This window comes from Camelus ferus, chromosome 6 (assembly GCF_009834535.1).
Source record: "Camelus ferus isolate YT-003-E chromosome 6, BCGSAC_Cfer_1.0, whole genome shotgun sequence".
Lineage (NCBI taxonomy): Eukaryota > Metazoa > Chordata > Mammalia > Artiodactyla > Camelidae > Camelus > Camelus ferus.
In genome coordinates, this window is record NC_045701.1 from 40796104 (window position 1) to 40821395 (window position 25292).

Consider the following 25292-nt stretch of genomic DNA (forward strand, 5'->3'; position numbering starts at 1 on the left):
TAATTCCAAATGTAGTGACCTTTCTCTTTTCTCTTGGCTCCCAATATTTAACAGTCTTACCTGCCTTTTATATTTTCAAACTCTTCACTTGGGTTCCATGACAGTGGATTTCCTGTATTATCATAGCTTCTATTGTCATTTCTGTATAGTGGCCAAATATGTATCTCAGCCTTAACCTTCTCTACCACTGTTTAATTCTGCATTTCTAGCTGCCTGTTCTAACATTTCTTTTAAGATACTGTCCTTCCACTTCACATTCTGAATGCCTAAAACCTGAACACCTTTTTCATTTATATCTTAGGACGTAAATAGAAAGTAATCTTTCTCCTTTCTCTTGTTCTTTCTCTGTTTTTTTTTTAAATTGAAGTTAATTTACATAATAATGAAATGCTTGGATACTAAGGATATTGTGTTCCTTCAGTTTTGCCAAACACACAATAATCTACAGTCCATCAGGAAACAGAACATTTCTAATACTCTAGAAAGTTTGCTTATTCCCCTTCCCAGTAAATATTTCATATTATAGGAATCCTAGAGTATATATATTTTCCACCTACTTTTTTTTGACTCAGCGTATTTTTGATATTCATCCATGTTGTAGTACTTACCTATCGCCTCTTCTTTTATTGCTGAGTAGTATCTCATCCAGAGTCTATTCTTTTTCCAGTTCATGGGCAGCTGAGCTGTTTAAGAAACTCCAAATAATCTTCTAAAGTGTTTTTTTACCAGTTTACATTCTCATCAGCAGTATATGAGAGTTCTGCTTGTTCTATATCTCTTTAAATTTTGATATTGTCAGACTTCTTAATTTAATTTTTGATGTTGTCAGACTTCTTAATTTTAGTTGTCCTAGCAGTTATAGTTTGTCTCCTTTGTTTTCACATTTTCTGTGTATTTGTTTATGTCCATTTTCTCTGATAGAATGTGAGCTTCTCTAGGTTGGGATCTATCTGTCTCCACTGCATTCATCCTGTGATCCTGCACATAGTAACTGCTCAGTGAATATTTATTGATTGGATATTTTATAAGTGTTCTTCAAGATGAACCCATGATTAAGGAAAATATTAGTATTTATTGAATGGAAATGTTCGTTCTCTAATATATCTTAATCATTTATATTGTATTTCAGGTCAGTTTACGTTGCGAGACATGTATGAACAATTTCAAAATATCATGAAAATGGGCCCCTTCAGTCAGATCTTGGTTAGTTATTCTAAAAAGTTTTTTTCTGACCTCTTTTTTTTTTGTTAAAATTTCTAAGAGCAGATATACTTGCTTTAATTATTTTTATTATTTGGGTAAACATAGATACTTTAAAAGCTTAGTGTCAATATTAAAGCCATTAGTTAAATGTGAACATTTTGAACCATTAATTTCAAGCTATTATTGGTTTTATGTTTAAATATTTTTGTTTTAGGGGATGATCCCTGGTTTTGGAACAGATTTCATGAGCAAGGGAAACGAACAAGAGTCAATGGCAAGGCTAAAGAAATTAATGACGATAATGGATAGTATGAATGATCAAGGTAAGATGGCAGATTACTTGACTTGAAGGACAGTGTTCTAAATATCAGCAAGTGCAAGTTGAGAGTTTCACTGTATTCTTATGGGCAAGATGAGGAAACATTTAGACTGAAGGATTATTGTTAGGTAGATTGATAGCTGCTTGCAAGCTCTTGCTTAAAGGGTTATAATTATTGGATTGACTTCATCATTGAGAGAAATGTCTGGTACAGTGCTTCTGCAAATGAGTTCTGTGGAGAGAACACTAGTTCTTCATGATGTTGATAGAGGTAATTTAAAAGAGGAGTTCTGTAGTCAAATGAATTTGGGAGAATGCTGAGTTTATAAAAAAAAACTAGTAAGTTCATGATGTCTCCTCAGAGCTCTAGTATGCTAACATGAATTGGGAATCTGTATAGTTTCAGCAATGCTTACAAACTTATTTTGCCCTGAAACTCTCAAGGTTTCAGTCTTCTCAAGTACACTGCTCTATTTCTGTAATCCTAGATTGTCACTCTCTCCTGTATTTCCAAGTCCTCAGCCCATGAGCATTTCTAGTCCCATGATCCCTTTATCGTTTTCTCAGTTTTTTGGCACCCTTTCTGATTCAACCCAGTGGGTAGGCCAAACATTTATCACCATTTTGTAGGCCTTCTACTTTACCACTTGACCTCTGGCCTTATTTACAAAGAAATACAGGCTTTTGGCATTGAATTCTTTCAGCCTTCGGCTAACATACCTATGAGATTGTGAGAGCCACAAACCATTCTTCAAGTTTTTTTGAGGAGCTCTCTTCATTAATAAAGTCCTTTCCTATATCTCCAGTCTCTCCTTACCAGTATACTGACTTTTTCCGTATCAGCATACAATTGTAAGTTCACTTTTTCTGGGCTTTACTTCTCCCTCATGCTTTTACTCTGCCTCTCTTTTCAGGCAAACTTCTTAAAAGAATGGTTTGTGTTCTCAAACTCCTGAAATCTGACTTCTGTCTCCACCATTACTCTGAAATAGATCATACAGAGATTTCCAATAACCTTTTTTCCCCCAACATTATCAAGTCTGTTGATTTTATTCACTGCATAAAAGGTTAAGAATGAAGAAAAACAACTTCATCTCACTAGATGTGCCACAATAGCATTTAGTTGAATGTATCATCTATTACCATCAAAAATCTTGATAGTTTAGAAATGGAAGGAATCTATAAGACACACTAAACATGTTTCTTATGGGAAAATATTGTCTGAGTGAGCTAATGGGGACTAGATGATCCAATAACCTTCTACTGGTCTACTCCAGTGGATGCTTTATAACAGTGTACATTAACTGCCTTTTTTCTTTGGTTTCCATTACCATCTCCCTCTTTACCCTTAACTTTCTTGTTAACTCAGTCTCTTTCACTGGTCTTATCTTCAGCCAACCTCTTAAATAAATATATGCTACAGGGTTCTGTTACCAGCCAGTTTTTCTTATCCTTCTGCTCATGTTTGTTGAATAATTCATCCACATCTATGCTTTGTCTACTACCTGATTAATTTTTGTAGTCTCTACCTCTTTCCTGATCTCTAGGTCTTCATAGTAACCCAGATAAGGTTGTGTTTCTCATCTCTGTATCTTCAACACTGCAAAAAGTTTTGAATGTAGAATTAATAATAACTGCAGCCTTATCTAGTGTTTATTCTGCCTGAGGCACTGTCCTGAGCACTTTACATATATTAATCCACAACAGCTCATTAAGGGACAATTCTGGGGGTCAGAATCCATTATGATGTAACTTTTAAATATCAGGATACAGCGAAGTTGGGTAATCCACCAAAGGTCACTAGCTGAGGAATGGAGAGAGGCTGGGTTTCTGGCTTGAGAATCTGTACTCTGGATCACTTCCCTTCTCGATGCTCACTAAATGGGGACAGACATCTCTATTACATGTTTGAAAGTTTTCTGAGGTACATATACATTTAGGATTGATATGTCTTTTTAGTGAATTGACCTGACACTTTTATCAATATGTACATAATGTCCTCCTTTGTCCCTGGCCTACTTTATCACCACCCCAGCTTTCTTTTAACTAGTTGTTTGCATTGTATGTCTTTTTCTATCCTTTTATCTTTAACCTACCTATATTATTATATTTGAAGTGGGTTTCATATCAATAGCATGTAATTGGATTATTTTTTTAATAATTCTGATAATTTCTTTTAACTGATAGTATGTTACATAAAATATATATATATATACATATATATATATATATATAATTAGCCTTTAATTCTGCCATTTTATCTTTTGCTCCCTCTGATTTTTGTTCTGTTTTCTCTTGTCTACTTTCCTATGGATTGCTTGAACATTATTTAGTATTCTATTTTAATGTATCTGTAGTGTTTCTGAGTATACTTCTTGAATAGTTTTCTTAGTAGTTGCTCTAGGTATTACAATATACATTCATATTTAACTTATCACAGTCTATTTGTATCTATTTTTCTACTTCAAATGGAATATAGGAAACTTAACATCATCTTAGACTTAGTGAGCTATACTTCCTAAATATTTCCCATATCTTCTCTCTTCTCTGTGTCTGTATCGCCTGCATCAGTTCATACACTTATCATTTCTGACCTAGATTGCTGCAGGAGCCTCTTAACATTTCCTTTTCTGTTTTTCACTCCTCTTTTTAATCTGTCTTCCTCACTGCCACAGGAATGGGCTCTCTAACCGTAACAATTCTGAAGTCAGAATCTTTTAGTGGCTCTTTATTGTCCTCATGATGAACTCTCCGTTCCTAAGCCTGGCATACACGTTCTGCTAAAATCTTGTCCTTACTACTTTTGTAACCTCTTAAATTTCTCAGCTCTCATCCATGGTTGGTTCCTTCTACACAAAACTATTTTCATTTATTCTAGGAATCTATGTTCTACTTCCTAGAATGTCCCTTGCTCCTTTCTCTTCTGTACTTAACTCATACTTGTCCCTCAGGACTACACAGTTAAAGGGAAACCACCAGCATGGAGCCTTTCCTCACTTCCTTTCTGCTGTTGGCTTCACTCTTATCTTATTGCTTACCAGGGTGTGCCATTGTTAGCTTGTCTTCTTTCTCTCACTCCATTTGAGCTCTTGGGAGGGATATGATACACATTTCCTAAATATTTTATTGTGAAGATGTGACTTAAAAGCTGCATTTATGAAATGGATTTAGAGGTCTTAACAGACTATAAGTTTATTATGAGGTAATTTGATCTTTATTTGTGTTGTGTCGGTAATACCTTGATTTCAGTTTACTTCTGGACCATAAGCTTAGAGGGCATAGACAAATTAGAAGATGTATTTAGGAAATCAGCATTATAAATGGGGTGCTCAACCTTGTTATAAGAGTTGGATATTTGTCACCTAGAGAAGATTCACAGGAGACCTGGTGGCTCTAAGCATTTGAAAAACTCATTCTTTGTGCCTGGCAAGGAGACATCTATGCAAAATAGGAAGAAGTGCCAGGCAAATATACTTCATCTTAATATGTGAAAAGATTTTCCATAATTATGGGTATAATAGAATGGCATAGATTGCCTTATTTTAGATAGCAGGTCATCTCCTGGGGTTATTAAAATCGAGGCTAGGTGACCACTTATTGGGGAATATTGTAGAGAGAATGCAGACATGAAAGAAAGATATTTTTTTTAATGTGGGGGAGGTAATTAGGTTTATTCATTGATTTCCTCTCGGAGAAGGTAATGGGGATTGAACCCCTGACCTCTTGGGTGCTGAGCATGCGCTCTGCCATTTGAGCTATACCCTTCCCCCATGATAGAAATTTTAACTAAAGGCCATTTTGTTCCTGAGATTATGCAACTAATTTCATAAGAAGTATACCTCATATTCTAAGAGTTATTGAAACACTGGAGGGAATTAACTCTTTATGTTACAGATTAAAATACCGGTAGTAATTGATTATATAGGAAATAAAACTATTGTTCAGTTGATTATAGGGAGAACCTACCTACTTCTACTTGCTTATATGCCTAAATTTATGGTTTAAAGGTTAATAGTTATTTAGAGCTAAGGTGAGCACTTTTGTTCCTTTTTGAAATATACCTTATACCTCTGGTATGTACTCTGAGGTGCAGTTAGATATGAGATATGGAAAGGGTAGACATGCTTTCAAAGAAAATTTTTCAGAATGCTTCATTTTACTTAAATTGTAGGGTAAGGACATGTGTATTTGTTTATTATTTTTTAGCTTATTAATATTATATTATTTTGACTATATTCCATGTTTAATTTTTTAAAATCAGATGCAAACTTGGCAGACGATAACATTTGTTAAATCTCGTGGTGGTTTGACCATTATATTTGTTTTTCTGTGTATAAGATATTTGGACATAATTGCTTTGATAATTAATGTTAATTGTATGTAAGTCAAAGTAACTGGCCCTTGCCTGCAGAACTTGACAGTACTGATGGTGCCAAGGTTTTTAGTAAGCAACCAGGAAGAATCCAAAGAGTAGCAAGAGGATCAGGTGTGTCAACGAGAGATGTTCAAGAACTTTTGACACAATATACCAAATTTGCACAGATGGTAAAAAAGATGGGAGGTATCAAAGGACTTTTCAAAGGTAAGAAAAATAAGAAGCTCATCATTAGTTAACACACTGAAAGGAAAGAAAGAAATTGAGAAACTAAAAATTAAAGCTAGGGAATATGATCAATATTAGAAAATATACTGCTGAATTTCACAAGTACTTCCAGGATTTATAATGTGATCTGTGATTTATATGTTTTCAAATTTAAGATCATAAACACTAATTAAAAAAAACAAACTTAATGACTTTATTTTTATGAGGATGTACTATATATTAAAGAAAATTTAGAGAATATGAGAAAGTATAAGAAAAAAATTTAAAACACCCATTACCTTTATTCCCCAGAGAATAACATTTGATATAATTAGTGTTTTCTTCTGATAAATCATGACTTTTTTTCCATATTGTCAAGTATTCTCCAAAATGTAACTTTTAACCACTGAGTACCATTCTAGTTATGCATGTGTCTTTGTTCATTAGCACAATGCCTTTTTGTTGGATGTTTAAGCTGATTCATCTGCTTCTGTATCAGTATCAGTTCTTACATCAGTTTCTGTGCAGTCTTCTGTGAGGCCAGGGATTTTGTCTGTTTTGATCAGAAACATGGTAGATGCTGAATAAGTTTTGTAATAATTCAATATTTCCAATTTAATGGTCAAATTTTTTTCAGTATGTGTTTTTTAGATTACTGACGTTTAACATTTATTTGTACATTTACTGGTTTGAATTCCCTTTGTGAATCCCCTCTTAGTTTAGGTTTTTTGTCCATTTGCTTAATTTTTTCCTTTATTGCCTTGCAATAACTTTTTAAAATCCTTGGATCATGTTTATAAATATTTTCCCCAGTTTTTATTTGCCTTTTATAATTATTTATATTTTTAATGAACAGAAGTTTTCATTTTTAATGCAGTCTAGCCTTTTGATTTGATTTGTTTTATACTCATAAAAACCTTCCCTGTGTAATCACCTATTTTTTTTTTTAACTCATTTTGGTTTTTTTATTTTTTAGGTTTTACTTTTTATGCCACATAGAATTTATTTTGCTATGTATTGTGTAAGGTTAAACAGATGAGTTTGCTTCTTCTGGAGAGTTAATCAGCTATCCTGGCCCTCTCTGAAAATTTTTTTCCTGTATTTTAAACACTATTATAAAGTGAATTTATTATTTAAGAAATACTGATTAGGCAACATCCAAAGATATCACTAAATAGCTTTCTTAAAAAAGATGAATATTTCCATAAGTTTTTTAATCACCTTTTGTCTTTGACAGTTTCCTTATTTTCCTTGCTTGCTATATCCTGTTTTCTTTTTTTGTGACAAGGGAGAAACATTAGATAAACATGTTTAAAATTGGTTATAATTCCTAACATCACATGCTATTTCAGATAGTGATTTGTAAACACACTAAGTCAGTTTTAACATCTTTCCTAAACAACCCTAACTGTCCTTGACTGAACTACTGCAGATCCATCAGTCCAGCAGTCCATTGACTGCTCAGTAAAGGCACAACCAAGATGAAGTGAGCAGTGGACACGGTGCACGTCCTTAATAATTTTTTGAAGTTTTAAGTCCTCAGAGACAAACTCTTAAAACAGTTCACCAGTGCTCATAAAATTCACATCTTACAGAAATTAATTATGAAAAAACTTTCACAGATTATATCATGTTTTATAAAAATGTATCTTCTTTCATTTATAGTTCTTAATTGATTTAATTTATTGAGATTAGCCAGCTTTGATCAGAGAATCAGGGTCGGCTTTGATTTGCATTTTCACAAGTGTTCCTGAGAAGGACCAGAGTTAATGTTCCTTTGAAATGAACTGTTTTGCTGAAGCAGCTCTACTTATTCATTGCTGTTGCATCAATGATCTCTTTGGCTTCCTGTCTCTTAGAAGCACAGCAGTTACTCTCTATAGGATGCTCTTATCTCTTCTGCCCTAGAGTGCATCTCTTTCTGTGGCTGCCTTTTTACTGTGGAGTTTTGACTAAGTGTGTAGAAATTGATAAATGGAATTGCATTATTTTTCTTTCTATTCTCTGAAGCTTTTTGTTATTTTTAATAGCTTCTTAGATATATACAAATCCTCAATTTCTCTATGATATCCATTTATCAGCAATCCAGTCTCTTTCTCAGTTAACCCATATCCATGAAGTTTTTTGATTAGCATTCTACCATACCACTATTAAACAATTGTTGTTATAGCTTACTATTAATAACCTCTGGATACAGTTTTGCTTATAGTGACTTATTCACAGGTACAAGTATTAACAAAAATTGTAGCCCTTAAGAAAGTCCCTTAAATGTGCCTTAATATCGAATTTCATTTGTTCTTTCTCAAAAATATGTATGTAATTGAGATAAAGATTAAAAGGGAAAGACAAGAAAAAAAGGGAATATGTACAAATAGAAATAATTGTGTTAGAGTGATAAGATTATATGGTGGGTTTTTTTTCATATTTATTCAATTCATTAAACTTTCTATGATACCCTGATTATATTAGGTTTTATATTGACTCGAAACTTTTTTTTTTCCAGGTGGTGACATGTCTAAGAATGTGAGCCAGTCACAGATGGCAAAATTGAATCAACAAATGGCCAAAATGATGGATCCAAGAGTTCTTCATCACATGGGTAAATACAAAGTTGTTGCCAGCTGCTAATACATGGTTTAGTTTATATAAATGTAATATATAATACAGGGTTGAGTTTTAATAAGCCTTCTGTTGTGATATGAAAATCTGTTCAAACAATATATGATTTGAGAAAAAGGGCCATCTAACTTGTAAGATGAATGACTGTAATAGTGCTATATAAGCTGAGGTTTTATTTACTCCTCTGCTGCCGTCTATGATTTTTTTTAGTAAGATACTTCATTGTCATTTGTTAATGCTTGTTCTGGTGACCTTTTGCCCTAGTTTAGAATCTAGATATTTTCAATGGTGAGACTTTGGAATTATCTAAAGATTTTGAAAACCCAGTTCCACTTTTACTTGTGTAACCAATGAAAAGTTCCTTAAACTTTCTGAACCTCACTTTTCCTGTCTGTAAAGTCACAGGTAATATCTCATCAGGAAATTGTGGTGATTAAATGAGCTAATAGATATGAAAGCATTTAGTACAGTTCTGGACATATTGTGGATGTTTAATTATGCTGAATTCTTTTCTTCCTTTAAGTCCTATGAAATTACTACCCTCCACCCCTGCCCCAATTGATTACTGTTTACAAGACTCTTAGACCTCCTGGGGAAAAAAATTTTGTTTAGGTTTATTGACTTCCTACTGTGTGACAGGTATGGTTGCTACGATCTCTTCATGTAGTATGTATTCCTCATAACTTGACCAGGTAAGTTATTTATTCTGTTTTATAGGTGAGGATACCAGTGATAATGGAAATTTTTATGTTTTTTAAGGCTGATCATCAGATTGCAGGCAGAACCTAGTATATTTTTTAGAAGTGCAAGTGTTTATTAGGCCAAAGTAACATGTTCCCAGTTCTCTTTATTAATTATCTGACTTTATTCTTTCATTCTAGGTGGTATGGCGGGACTTCAGTCAATGATGAGGCAGTTTCAACAGGGTGCTGCTGGCAATATGAAAGGCATGATGGGATTCAATAACATGTAAAGAAGATGCCTTAATATAAACTGACTCGGTTAATTACATTATTTGCTGAGACCTCAAGAGTTTCCCTCCTTTTTGCAAACGGAAAAAAAGTATTTTTCTTGCCTATCTTGCCCTCTTTCTTTCTCTTCTCGTCTTTTCCCCCATCCTCTTTTTTTCCTTTTCTCCTTTTTCCTTCCCTTCCTTTGGCATAAGGGAGGAATATATGGTTTTTGTGGAAATCATTATATTTTTTTGCTTTAGATTTTCTTCTGTTAGTTTTCAACCATCATAACACTTAAGTTAAACAAATCATGATGTAAAATTTAAGTACTTAAAAGTTTTTAATTGTTTCAGAGGACAAGCATTACATTTGTAAACAGTCCTGGTCAGTAGTTACATGATGTCTCAATAAAAGTGCTGTAAAATAAACTTCAAAGTCGTTATAAGTTAAGGGGTTGTTAAATTTCTTTATGGTTTAAAATTATCAGTGTATAAATATTAAAAGGCAGAAAGAAAAATCAATATTTAAAACTATTTCCAGAAGTATATCTTTACTGAGAAATATGGTAGAGTAACGTAACCATTAGTATTAGGAATTTTTGCTTATTTTGGAATAACAAAGATAATTTTGCCATAGAAAATCTTACAGCTCTGCCATTTAAATTGAAATTGTGAATTTGGTTACATTTCACAGTTTAATGTTTTGTATATAACTTGCATTTTTTACCTCATATTTTTGAGGCCTTAATGGCAATATGTGATTTTCTTGAAAAGCCAATTTTGTGTTACCAAAAATCTGCTTGAAGAAATTGATTTTCTTTGATGATAATAGCTAATATATAGACCTCCTAATGGGAAAATAATTGTAGATATAAGGCTGTCACTAATATGTTAAAAATAATGAGACCATGACAAGATTGATTTGGTTGTTGGTTACTTTGGATTGCTGCACATTTCATTTAGAACAACAGCTTTTAAATAAGTTGTGGAATTATTTTAAAATACTAGAATAATTATTATACCTACTTATTACTGACATCACGAAAATAATAGATATGGTGTAACAGTGTATTTTGAACTATTATGAACTGATCTTCAGCAGAGAGTTGATCTGTAGTAGAAAGAGAGTGAAAGAAATAGCTAGTTTTTATAGTATTAACTTTTTTATGATTCAAGTGTTTTAAAAAGACCTTAATAGCCAAAGTATCTTTAAAAAATAATTACATAAAGAATGCAACTGATCTTTTTGTTTATTTAGGCAAAGATTTTATATCTCACTATATCATTTTCACCAGGTAAAAACTTTAACATCCCTATAGAATATTTGTATACCCTGTAAAAATTGTGTATCTTGTGTTCTGCAAAAATGTCATTGCAAGGTCCAGCTATAGAAATTTGACAATGAGAGAAAATATTGTTCTTCAAATTAGTTTCTTATTAAACTGATGCATACCATCTTTTCTGGGCATGCATTTTTGTGATTTCTATCCTGGGCATACCACTTTTACATTTTGACCAAAAAAGGAAATGAGACAGTTGTCCAGACTTTATGGTTTGGGGCATTGTTTTTAGTATTTTTGTGTTTGATACAAATTATATTTTTCAGAAGCAAAAATAACACTGGCCAAGGACACAACTAAAGGTCCAGAACACCTAGTTCAGCTTCCATTTCTCTTTCCTTTTCTATAAAATAAGGGGAATTGGAGATGCTCTCTAAAATTGTGATTCCATTAATTCCTCAGCCTGGCATCTTTTTAGTTAAAAAAGCTATCCTTCAGTTTTCATAAGTTTTTATCAAAGTACTGGTATTTTGACAGCACAAGTACAGTATCAAATCAAATTCCTTAATAATTTGAACAAATTTCCTTTTATTTTTCACTATTGTTAAAATTGGTTCCTTAGCTTTTTGATATCTGTCCTATTCCCAACTTAGAGCTAGCACTCGATCTAATACTATACAACATTGCATTCTTCCTGGATTTTATTATAATGTTACTTAAATATGTACAAACATAAAACTAGTATAATTTCTTGTGCTTACAGTGCTTATGTAATGTTAAAGCAAAAACAAACTAATTAATTATCAATGTGGGGGGGGTAATAGCTCTCAGTGTTAGCATGCCTGCTTAGTATGCACAAGGTCCTGGGTTCAATTCCCAATACCTCCATTAAAAAATTTTTTTTTAAATTATCAACAAACTACAATAACTAGAAAAGGCAAATTAAAAATTTAACCTGATGTCAGTGTTCTGGAAGTGTCATATTTGCTGGCATATAGGATATAAGGTGTGTATATATATATATATATGTATATATATATATATATATATACACACACACATATGCATTGCATTGCAATTTAAGGAGGAATTTTTTGGAAAAAATAAAGTACTTTTCATAGGTAGTAATAGTGATTTTAAAGTGTGTTACATAAACCATTATATTGTTCAAATAATACTGTAATTATAATGTGAGAAGTCCTAAGTTCTGATATTCAGTAATATTGTACTAACCTTGCATAGAAGTATAATGCATATAGCTAAAAAGAAGTGTATTATTATCAATAAATACTGATACACCAAAGGTAATAAAACCAGGAAATTTACTGGGATTAAAGTCTCATCATGCATATAATGTTGGTAAAATTAATATAATATTAATACTTTATGTCAGTGAATGTAAGGGTTCTAAAAAGTAAACCATAATATAAAATAAAATTAGAATTAATTTGTTTTACAGATAGCTCTAGTACATATAAACAAATGTTTGAGTAAAAAAATGAGATAAAATGTTTGAAATAAATGTGAGGACTTTCAGATTGATGATTGTGTATACAGTAAAAGCAAGTATTTTATTATAATAAAAAAATAGTAACCACGGAATTTGAATAAGCTCTAATAAAAACTATGTCAGGGAGAACCATGGCTAAATAACAACTAAATATAAGTAAGTTTTGGTCTTCCTTAAAACCTGGCAATAATTATTAATAAAGCCAAGTAAGTTATCATATTCAAAACTAGAAAACCATCATCACAGCTAAAATCTAGATGATTCTGTTCATTGCTGGCATTCACTGGATTAGAAAGGGTCATCTTCAAAATTCTGCTCTAAGCTCCAATTACCAAGTTCTGAACATTAAGCTACTACATTAAAGTTGAACCTAATACCTTCTTTGCTCCTGAGCCATGAGTTACAGGCATGATGAATTTATAGCCCAGATACTGGGGAACTAATTTAAATTTTACTTCTAGATCACCTGTATAGTCTGTGGCTTGTTATTTTTGTAAAGTAGTTATTGATGTCTTGTGAAATTTTGCTGTGGCTTTTCCTCCCCACACTTGGCCATTAGGGGTAGGTAGCAGTTTATTTGTGCTCAGTGTTGAGTAATTGCTAACCCAGGACTCTAGGCCCTATCCCTCTCTACTGACCTCTTGTCTGTTATATGAGCATGTTGAGTACAACGTAATTTTCGGATACCTTTAAAATGAAAATACAACTTGTAAGCTAGTAATATGGCATATTTTCTTTGGTGATATTAATGTGGTGCCACACAAGCTCTTCTGTTTGGCATGCCTGTGCTACTGTTTGCAACTTTCATGGCTTTTGTTTCTCTTCGTTCAGATCATCATTTGAAAAGCTTCAGCTTCATTTGGCTTTAAAGGGTTCTCTCATTAGTCTAAAACCATGATTCCTTGGTACCAGTTGGTTCATAAATGGAAAAATAGTCAAGAATTACGTGTTTGTAGGAGGGATAATTTAGATGAGTCTAACACTAAGAAAATCCCCTGCATGAGGCCTGAGACTACTCTGACACAAAGACTTCTAATGGGAAGCAGAAGGGAGTAATATCCTCTGACTGTGGTCTGTATTTTTGTGTGTGTGTGGTCTGTTTTTCTTAAGCAACATATGCCAAAGTTTTGTGACCTTCCAGAGAAAAGTCCCATATCTACATCGAGGAGATCATGTAATGTCTGCCTGTCTGCATTATTTAGGAATCATGGTTGTTTGCTTTTTGTGATTTGATAATAGAATGAGGGAGATTTGTTCCTCAGTGACCCAAAAGAGGTAAGACTTGTTACTGGATATATTCATGGGCCCATAATTTCTGACTTTGGGAATCAATTAAGGGGTTCAGAGTTTTGTTTCTGGCAGAAGTGGTGCAAGAAATACCTGCTTGTTTCTTGACATTCCATTTGATAGGAAATACGGGGAGTGTGAAACCCTTCAGTTGACATGTCCTTTCATTTTCTACAGTTTCCTTCTTATTGTATTTGTCTACTGTAAGAAGCACTAACTGTAAAGCCAAAGGCAGGATACCCCTGTGAGGAGCCCACACCTGGTTCTACTCCCCTAGTAATAGATGTGGCAACCATGCCTAAAGAGGCCTTGGCTCTGCGGGCTGGTCACAGTATAGGAAGGGACAGGACCCAGAGCCTGTGTTCCAATTGCCCTGAGATTCTAGGAGCTTCTGAGGAGGGAAAAGGGAGATGCATGGAGTGGGAGTTGCTCCACATGGGGGTCTGTGTAGTTCTGAGCTTGAAGTGGCTGGGCCTTGCTGGATTGGTATGTGATGTGATGAGTTTGGGGAAGAACAGTTACCATTAGAAGCAGTGTCAGGGATGGAGATCAATGCCTTCCTTAAGTTCCAGGCCTCTAGGAGCCCAGATTCCTTGGAGTTGCTGCCCCGCTGCCTTGGACTGGAAGCTGACTGGGAGAACTATGAGTCAGAATAACCTGGACATCTTCCTGTGGCCACAGATGCTAGTTCCAATGGTGTGGAGGGCCCTGTGCCACTCCTCGAGCCCTCACCTTATCCTGGTATGCAGTAAATTGCTGACCCAAGGCCATGATGGGGGAAAAAAAAAAAAAGAAGCCAAAGGCATTTTATTTGAGGTCTTAGAATTGTAATTCAGGAATCACAGATACCAGAGGTACCTAGAATAGTGTTCCACTGGAGGAAAATGGGTAGAGGTTTTTATGAGGAAAAGGAGGAAGTTCATGCAGAACTTGCTTACACATTTTGTACCAAAAATTTGGGTTGGAGGTAAAATTGTTCTATATACACAGTTGGGTTATCAAGTATATTTCATCCACTACTAGAGAAAGGTATGGTTTCTTTAGTCCAGGGAAAGTACAGTTCTCAGGATTGTTCTTTCCTTACGGCAAAGTAGCCAATATCAACATTTTATTTTAGAGAGTTCAGCAGAAGTTTAGCATGGCCAGTGAACCTGGAGGTCCTCAGGGCACGTCTGTCACTTACGCCATTGTACCTTTCACATTACCCTCTTGCTTATGATTTTTCCTAAAGAAAACATCACTGGAGCAACTCTTAGTCCACATCGCTGGAGTGGCTTGGCTACCTGTTCTGGATTCATCATGCCCCTCAGAAGGTGGGTTGTGTGTAAGAATCAATGGATAGATCAGGAAAATCATTCGCAGCGCTGTGACATTGTGCTGCCTCAAGCATAGTGATCTGCGTGAACTTTAACTGAGCAGTAGTATGGTTAAGTATAGAAGTAATCAATTTAAGCAAGCTCTTTATCAGTGTAAAAAGGCTAACAACAATTATTAAGAACTATAACCCAGTTCACAGAACAGTTCGGAACTAAGGTCCATTGTTTGAGGGTAACAAGCTGAACACATCAAACATTAGGGGAGTGTTGAGGGTATTAGAATGAAACCAAGTGGCTTTCTTCTGTAGGACCTCAATTTGTTTCTACTATATTAGAAATATTTATCCAAGTACAGGAGGTGATATTTTAAGGTGGTACAGATACCTCCATATTCTGCCAGAAGGTAGTGCAAGGAAGATCAGTTATCTGTTATAACATGAGCAAGTGAGTTTAGGGAGTTTTCTTGGGCACTTAATCCTATGTCTGTGGCATTAGCTATGTCTGCTATGGTGGCAGCAATTTCAAACGATTTTGCCAAGTGTTTCTGTCCCCCACATGGGGAATATAATTCTTAGGTATTTCTGAAATCTCTCAGAGGAGGTCTCGTTGGAGGCAAGAAGTAGAGCATATGTGCCATTTGGTAATTTCTGAAGAATTTAACACAGTCAAAGGAGCTATTAAAAGTCCTAGGGCACATTGAGAACCTGGGGTTAAGGGGATTGAGGCAGGACATCCCCCAGGCAGAACTCTTCCAATCACAAATAAAGACATAGCCAGATGGGGCACAAAGAAAGGAGCTGCAAGGTGAAATTAAACCAAGGGTTGGTTATATTTGAGCTGTCTAGACGCCTTCCTTGTTGAAATCCATGGGGGTCATCATGAGGATATGTTTTGTTGTTGCACCTTTACCTTGTTACAGCAAGGTAAAGGTGAGAGCAAATGTTTCTGGGTAACCACAGGGTGCTGTTGGAACAACTTTTCCTAAGAACTGTTGGAGGTTTTGTCTGGTTCTATTGACCAAACAAGGAAAAGGAGCTGTGGATTTGAGTAGGCAAATGTGGTACCCTGCAAGAATAGATGAATTCTGAACAAGACAGGGTGGAGTGGTATCAGTAAGACTGGAGTTAGCTGAGGCAAGGGAATGATCTGGGGTGCCAATGGCATATCCAACAATCAGATTTCCTCCTAGACTTTGGGAAATGCAGATTAGGGAATTATTCTTCCAGGCATAAGGGTTCTGGATGGATTTTAAGAGTGAATAGTAAGTCTAGTGAGAGAACTATCCAAGTAAAGTCAGCCATTTTAATATACAGAGGGAAAAGGGTGGCTTGTGGTCTTGGTTAATGAAAGAATCCCAAGCTGAATAGATGAATGGCCAAGAAGTGGAGCCCCAGAGGCTTCTCAGGAGAGTTCTGGCAAGATACATGGTTTTCACAGAATTACCACCAGTGTAAGATGCCCACTGTATGTAGTAGGGCAAAGAGCATTAATAAACCTGTAGCCACATGGAGGAGTCCCAAAAGTTCAATTCTCCAATCAAAATTAAGGGACCAAAGGACCTGCATCACTTCCTTTAAACTTTCATTCCAAACATAAAACCATTCATGAAAATTTTTCTTTAGAGCCTTAATGAGACTTTGGCAATAATGTAAAAGATCTTCCTTTGCTAGAAGGGGCTCGATTAGTCCTGAGTCAACAATCATGGGTCTTCCAGTAATTATTTCAAATGGCAACAGCTTGTGTCTTCCAAAGGGTGTCGATCTAAAGTTTAAAAAAAAAAAAAAACCATGAGTAGTAATTTAGGCTGAGGAAGACTGAAAGGGTCAGAGAGTTTTGCCAGTTGCGTTTTGATTATGCCATTGGTTCTTTCTATGATCAGAGGAATAAGGATGATGGGCACAGTGGATGTTGTACTATAGGTCAGATTTCACAGTGTTTAGAATTTGTCCAGTGAAATGGGTACTTTTATAACTCTGGGATTCCAAAGGAATTTCTCAAGTAGGAAAAATCCTTTCTAACAACATTTTGGCCACTGCAAGGGTTGGTGCTCATCTGCAAGAAAAGGCTTCCACCCAATGGGAATACATACAAACCATTGCCAGAACATATCTGTATCCTTGAGAGGGAGGCAGCCGGATAAAATCCAGTTGCCAGATAGTAAAAGGACCAGGAGGTAAAAGAAAGTGGCCTTGAGAATATGAATAGGTTTTCCTGGGTTATACTTCGGACAGATCTGACACCTCTGACATACTTCAGTCGCTACTATGGGAGGTTTCCAAAAGTATTGTTTTCCCCAGGCTATCATTTTAGCAGTTTCTTAATGAGTCATTTCATGTATTAATTTTAATATGGTTTCTTGAATGACTGCAGAAAGAGCAAGGCGGCTCTTTGGCCCATACCAAAGCCCAGAATGTTGGTTGAATGTGCATCCTTCAGAAACCCACCTCTGCTGTTCCTTAGCTGTAGCACGCAATTGCCCATCACTGATAATATCCTTTAAATCCTGGGTGTCCTTCTAAGTAGTACGTAGTTAACTTCGTGTGAATAGCATGACCAACAGGAGGTGGTTTCTTTATGGAGCCTGAATCTTGTCATGCTGCAGCCTTAGCAGCTCTGTCGCCGGTCAGTTTCCCTTTCCTTCCTCAGTATTATCTTTGGAATGCCCTGTTACTTTTATTACTGCCAGCTGTTGTGCAGCAAGATTGCAGCCAGCAAAGCCTTAACAAAGGGGCCATTTTCCATTTCATTTCCCCCTGAGTTCAAGAAACCTCTTTCCAAAGCGTTCCAAAGTCATGAGCTACTCCAAAAGCATACCTGCTATCACTGTGTTAACGCATTTGCCAGCGGCCAAAGTGCAGGTGCAAGTGGGTGCGTATAGTTGAGCTTGTTGGGCTGAAGGAACCGACAGGCAGAGAGAGCGCTGGATTCTATTACAGTGAAGGGAGTAGTGACAGTATGTCCAGCTTTCAGTTGTCCAGCATCATTTCATAGATAAACCAAGAAATGTCAAATTTGTCTAGAGGTGTTTCTTGCAAATCTGGATGCAGCCTAGTGAGAAGATCAGTTGTGGTTGTGCAATCATGTGGGGTCTTATCTGCTGCTGATGGTAAGAGGGTAGCAGGACTTAGGGAGTTATAATGAGGCAAAGTGACATTTGGAGAGAAAAGCGGTAACATTTCATAGGATGTCAGTCAGCTAGTGTTGTACCTGGTGTGAGTTCAAAAGTGCTTCAACAGAGTGAGGGACAAAAACCTATAGGGGAGACCCTGAAGAGACTGTCTCTTCTGTGGCCTGCAGAGGGAAGCAGTGGCTGCTATGCTTGGAGGCAAGCTGAAGCTGTAGGGTCCAACTGTTGGCTCTAAAGGCCAATAAGTCTGTGTTTGCCCCTTGGGGCTGAACGAACACTCCAAGGGTGTTTCCTGCTAATTTGATGTACAAGCAGTAGAAAGGGAAAAGAATAATTAAGATGCCCTAAAACAGGGGCTGTGGCCAACTGAGTTTTTAAAGTTTGAAAAGCTGACTCAGCCTCATTATCCCAAACAAGAGGATTGGGTCTGTTGTCCTTCAGAAGGGAATAAGGGGTTGTGTGTATAAGGAGAAATCAGGAACCCAACTCTGCAACAGCCTGTTAGCCCAAGCAAGCATCTCAATTGGCACTTGGTGGCGGGAAAGGGGAAACTGAGATGCATGTAGGATCTGCTGTTAACCCTTGACAGGTAAGCAGATGATCCAAATATCTTACCTGGGTTTGAACAAATTGGAGCCTATCCCTTGAGACCTTATGTCCTTTGTGTGCTGAGTGAGGCTTTGTAGGCTGTCCTTGAGACTTGCTTTCTCAGTGGGGGAGTGTAACAAAAGGTCATCAACGTATTGAAGTAAAACAGAGCCATGGGCAAAATTCACATTGGCCAAGTCTTGTCTCATTATCTGTAAAAATAAGTAGGGCTTTCTGTGTAGTCCTGAGGCATAATGGTCCTATCCTTGACATCCTTTCCAAATAATGGCAAACAGGTACTGAGTATCTAGATGGGCAGGAATGTCAAAGAAAGCACTACATAAATCGATGACTTTAAAGAACCAGAGGGAGTAAATTGAGGATGGTGTGAGGGTTGGGGACCACAGGGTGATGTGGTATGACTATGTTGTTTCTGGCTTAGAGATCTTGAACAAAACACCAGTCTCGACCATGAGGCTTGTCTATGGGAAGGACTGGCATGCTTCAGGGACTGGGGCATGGGATTATGAGGTCCTTCTAGAGGTCTGCTTTGAGAGTGGGACGAATTCCTTCTAGTGCCTCAGGCCTGAGGGCACTGTCTGAGGCGAGACAAAGGTTTATTAGGATCATCTCAGATCTTAATTGATGAATGTGTTCTATGAATGAATGAGTTCTATGTCATTTGAAGAGGTAGACCATAAAGTAAAAGGAACAGAATCTAACAAATTCTTGTGATTGACAAGACAGAAGCAAGGCGGGGACTCTCAATATCAGGACTATAGTTAGAAGTAGACCTCAAGGAGTCAAGGAATTGTAAGTGTATTTCCCCTTTTAGAGAAAAGGAAATAGTAGCTTGTAATTTTTCTGGGAAGTCTTGGCCAAGAAAGTGTACAGGGACAAGGAACAAGAAGGACTGGTGAGTTCCACAAAAGGAACCTATCTTGAAAGGCAAGGGGGCTGATTTGCTTACCTTCATAACTGTGTTGGAAACTCACACCATTTGGACCTTTCTGTACTCCAAGGAAGGGGGCCTTGAGGCCGGTGGGGTTCAAGATAGACAAAGTTGTTCCTGTATCCACAAAAGCATCAATAGCCTCAACTCCTATACAAAGGTCCAATTCTCCCAGTGATATTAAGTGGGAATACTGGGAAGACCCCAAATTTTCCTTAGAGCATCCCCTTGCCTTTCAAGATAGGTTCTTTTTGGGGAACTTACCAGTTCATGCACAGCAAAGCTGAAGGAACTGATTCTTAGATTAATATTTTCCACTTAAAAGGGGACCCTGCACTGGGCTGGTCTATAGAGAGGACTGCTGACCTCAAACTCATCTTAAAATCATGCTTAAACAGAGGAGAAGTGACATCTGCCCCAGGACAAGAAGACAACATCTGAAGCAGCAGCTATCCCAAGATACTCGACCTGATCCATATGATTATTTGAAGTGTAGTTCTTGATTTCTTGGACTTTTGAACATAAATGTTCTTCTATCATGGGCACAAATCCTGTGCAGAGTTTAAAAATTAATCCAATTGTTGGTTTTATGGTCAGTTACCTATGTCCAGTACTTCTGGTTTACCTCAGTGGATTTCTCTTCTCCAAGGCTCTGATTGGACGGTCCTGAGAAAATTTTTCTAGAATAAAGAAGTTACAGTTCTGTTTGGGCCACTATTGATATTACTAGATGGGACCCCCTCACTTGGCCAATCAATCATACTCACTCTGACCATGGATATGAATTTTCTTTAAAAGTTACTCAAGCACAGTCAGAGAAACAAGCTAAGTTTCAGTCAAAAACCATAACCACCTCCTCCTCCCTCAATTATGGGATGGATTTACATGGGTAACACCAGGCTATAGTCATTTAAGTTTAAAGGTCCTTTGTGTTGGGAACAGTTAAATCATACCAATTTAGTCAGCTTAATGACACTAGGAAATTGGTCTGGCTGCCTTGTGAACAATGCCAACATATCATTACCCTTAATGACTGTGAATGGTGCAGGACACACTGAACCAGATGACCAGGGATATACATGGCTGCACGTAATGGAAGTTCTTGGCTTAAATATTTGTTATTGACCTTATTAATTCTACTAGTTACATTACTTATACTCTGCCTAATTTATACTGTTGTTTCTTGTTATTACCTGAAATGTGACTGCGCTACTGATAAAAATAGTAATGATTAAATGACTTAAAATGACTGACGAAATACATAGTTTTATATAAGGTTAAAATGATGGTAATAGTATAACTCTAGAAATGGGAAGAAGCAAGGAGAGGGAATCATTTCCTGGACCATATGAAACTCACTGAGCCCAGAGACAGGGCCAGAGACTTCCGTGGCTAACATTAACAGGGCCTAGTCCAGTAACAGCACTTTGAGTGGCCTCTCAATGAAATCTTGCCTGACCTATGAATAAGCCTTGCTAGCACCATAGGACAAATTGGTCATGAAATGCCTCCCAAGCCATGGTTGAATTTACAAAAAGGGGAAACTGTAAAACTGTTTTCTACAAGGATTAAGTCATTACTGCAGTTGCTGACCTGAAGTACACCCTAAAAAAATTCGGCATGAAGAACAGGATGAGACACTGTGCTTCTGGAAAACAGGCAAAACAGGACCTTAGATAGTTTGAAATATTCCAGGAATAATTTTTTTTATGAACCGAGGTTCTGGCATTTTTCCATACTTAGAAAAATCACTAAAATCATTATCTGAAATATCTGTTCCTCATGTTTTTTTTTCAAATGGAGGTACTGGGAATTGAACCAAGTATCTCGTGCATGCTTAGCATGCACCCCATCCACTGATACCTATTCCTTGTGACTAGACGTGACCTTATACTGAGATGTATTTTTGATTACACTTATTTCTTAGCCAAAATCACGTATATATATTGGCCTCTCCCCATTGCTCTTTGGAAAGGTTTTCTCAGAGCTCTTTGAGAGGCTGCCTCCTGGGCTATAGTACTCAGTGAGACACTGAATAAAACTCACAGCTCTTATGTTCTGTGTGTTTTCTCAGTTGACACACACTTCAGTAATTACTATCCAGACCTTTCCAAATATTACACTCACCTTTGGTTTAGGAATTTTCTGCCCTTCTAATAGCCTATTTTCTGACATTTTCATTCTCAGAGGGTCACAGTGGCTGCAAGTGTAGGCTCTAGAACTAGACTGCCTGGGTTTGAATCCCTGCTCTTCTGCTTACCAGCTGTGCCCCTGACCAAGTTACTTAACCTCTCTAAGCCTTTGTTTCCTCATCTGTAGAAAATGTTGGTAATTACAATAGTACCTCAGAGTTGTGAGGAAGAGTTAATACATGGAAAGCCCTAAGCACAGTACCTGGCCAATTGAGCTCAATGAGTGAAGCCACTGCTGTTATTTAACAGATTCTGTATCTTTAAGCTTTAAATCAATCTAAAGTGCATTGAAAAGATTTTTTTTTTTAATTTTTACTTTTGGTGGGGGGAGGTAATTAGTTTTATTTATTTATATATGTTTAGAGGGAATACTGGGGATTGAACCCAGGACCTTATGCATGCTAAGCCTGTGCTCTACCACTTGAGCTGTATCCTCCCCCACTAAAGTAGATTTTAATTTTTAACACCTTATTTTTTCTTGTGCATGATTGATGATGAAAATATTTCCCCCTATTTAAGGAATGGGATAACCTTAAAAATATTCTCTACTAAAATATCTATGTAGCTATGTTAAAACCATATGAAAGTCTTGTTTTTTATTTGATGGACATTCCAGGTTATTGAATTTTATTCAGCTTTGTTTTCAGAGATAGGATCTCCGTGAAAGGCTGGGAAATGCTAAATTTAGATAACAGTTGTGTTTTCAACTAAATTATGGTAATACCTGACTTTATTTTTTGTCACGGTGATATAACTTATTCTACAAAGTGAAAGGAAGATTTTGCATGTTGTTTGTTGCCCACTTTTAGTTGATCTACGACAGTCTGCAAATGACACAAATGTAAATGCCCAAAATAAAACCATTAGGATTTCTATGCTTTTCTATTGCTATGAGTTGTTCATTTGCAACAGACTGCTCTTCAGTTGCGTATTTGTGTTAAAAAAATAACTCAGGAAATAATTCTAGTTCATGTTGGAATGTGATTTGCAATTTGAACTTTCAGTAAACTAAGAAATGTACTTGTAAACCATGAGAGTAAGTTTGGCTTCAGCAGTGAAGAATGTAATTTGATGCTTAATTGCCAATTTGCAAAAGAAAATCATACATTTGTAAACATTCCACTAATTTTTAATGATAAAGGCTTTTGATTACCCTTCTTGCCAATAAGAGGAAAGGGAATTTGAATACATGTAATGTAGAACTGTCTTGTTTATCAAAGCCAATTCATGAAGCCTTTAACAATTGCTTCTTTATTTTTCGTCTCAATGTATTGCAGTTTGTTTTTGCTGTTTTGGATTGTCTCAACCCCTTGTAATGTCACTTGATCATGTTACTAAAACTTGTGTACCACAGCAACAAACTAATTTGATTTTATTACCAGAATATAAATTATGAATTTCTGGCCAATTTTTAAAATGTAGATGGCTTTTGGTGGTAGGTATAGCTTAGTGGTAGAGCGCAAGCTTAGCATGGACCAGGTCCTGGGTTCAATCCCCAGTACCGCCATTAAAAATAAATAAAATAAAAACTAAAAAGTTAATCTTAAAAAAAAAATGTAATTAAAAATGCAGATGGCTTTCAAATAATCAGTTTAAAAAATCAGAATTCTTAGTTTGGGGGTTTATTTAAATTGTAGTAAAAAAAAAACCCCACATGACATAAAATTTGCCATCTTAACTATTTTAGTGCCCAGCTCAGCTGTGTTAACTACAATCACAGTATTGTGCAACAGATCTCTAGAACTTTTTTCTCTTGCAAAACTGAAACTTTATGCCCACGGAATAACAATTCCACTTTTTCCTCTGCCTCAACTCTTGGAAGCCACCATTCTAATTTTTATTTCTAAGAGTTTGTTATTTAAGGTAACTCCTATAAGTGGAATTATGCAGTATTTGTCTTTTTGTGATTGACTTATTTCACTTAGCACAATGTCCTCAAAGCATCATCCAAGTTATAGCATATGAGAGTATTTCCTTCTTGTTTAAGGCTGAATAATATGCCATTGTGTGTATAAACCACATTTTCTTTATCCACTCATCCACCAATAGATATCAAAAAATTAACTTTTAAGGTTTTTGGTTTGGTTTTTAGGTTATCATAGTTATATGCAGAATAGAAAGTGTAGAAGAATATTAAGCAGAGAGTAAGGAAAAAGAACTTTTGCGCAGGAGAGAAAGAACATTTAAGGTTATAAAGGTGTTGCGCGTGCTGGTGCCACTATGAATATAAGATATATTAGGCCATAACTTTGGGGAGCATTTATTAATTTTGACTGGCATGAAAATGGAATTTAAAGTATCAAATGAAGCCCCTCCTCCATAGCCAAAATAATGTATTTTATTTTCGACCTCTACAACTGGGGAAAATTGTGTGAAACTGTCATACTAAAATTATAATAAAATACCATTTACCTGGAAATGCTCCAACTAGTTTATTAAAGTAATGCAATAATCACTGCAATCATGACTTTTTAATTTGGTTGAACATTGGGAAAAATGGGAAAAGTCTGAAATGCTCCCTCTTACACACACCTCCCCCCCCCACTAAAAATTATTCTTCACACTTGTCAACATGGAAGCTTGCTGCTCTCCTTCAGGTCTCACTTAACTTTTTCTACAGGTACATACACTTAAGTATTTCTGACAAGTGTAAGCAAAATTCACCTTTGAGGCTCTTATTTCAAGGGCATTTTGCCTATAGACTCATCCATGTAAGAAATGGAATACGTAGCAGGAGCCGTTTATTTAAAAGTATTTTTTCGGGATTTGTACATACTAACTACTATATATAAAAAAGGTTAGACAACAAGGTCCTACAGTGTAGCACAGGAAACGATATTCAACACTTTGTAATAGCCTATAATGAAAAAGAATATGAAAAGGAATGTATATATGTACAACTGAATCACTATGCTGTACACTAGAAATTAACACATAATAAATCGACTATTTCTCAATAAAAACAAAACAAAAAACAGCACATCATTCACTTAAAAATAATTTTAAACATACCTGAATAAAATTTAGAATTTCTGCAATTACATACATATATATTCAGCAACCACATCTCATCACAAGCCTTTAAAGCACACTACGCAGCTGTTCTATTTCACAAGTGCAGAAATCAAGGTCTGGGGGTGACTGCCCTCCAGGACGCAGCTGGCGAGTGTTGGCGCCCAGATCCCGAAGCGAGGCTCCAGGTTCAGGTACGAGGCATGACGTCACTGCTGGTGCCGGGCGGCGAGCTTCAGACGTGAGCCGGGCCGGAAGCGGTACTGCAGGAGGCCCCGCCCCGCCTTGCCTCGCCCCGCCCCGCGTGAGCCGGTTGATGGGCCTTTCAGGTCCCGGTCCACCGCGCCCGACTT

The 25292-nt window shown here is 36.3% G+C and overlaps 1 protein-coding gene across 5 annotated transcripts in view; it reads left to right on the plus strand.

Moving 5' to 3' along the window:
• The window catches only part of SRP54 (signal recognition particle 54), a 37880-nt gene extending 26748 nt beyond the window's left edge, over positions 1–11132 (plus strand). For 3 of the 5 annotated variants that reach the window (XM_032481867.1, XM_032481868.1, XM_014560635.2), the window contains 5 exons: positions 1130–1203; positions 1418–1526; positions 5934–6104; positions 8608–8703; positions 9605–9696. In XM_032481867.1, coding sequence (XP_032337758.1) covers positions 1130–1203; positions 1418–1526; positions 5934–6104; positions 8608–8703; positions 9605–9696 — 542 coding nt within the window. Of the gene's footprint in view, positions 1–1129; positions 1204–1417; positions 1527–5933; positions 6105–8607; positions 8704–9604 lie in introns of all 5 variants that reach the window. The other 2 variants (XM_032481866.1, XM_006186381.3) reach the window with 2 other exon arrangements.
• Positions 11133–25292: the final 14160 nt, after the last annotated feature.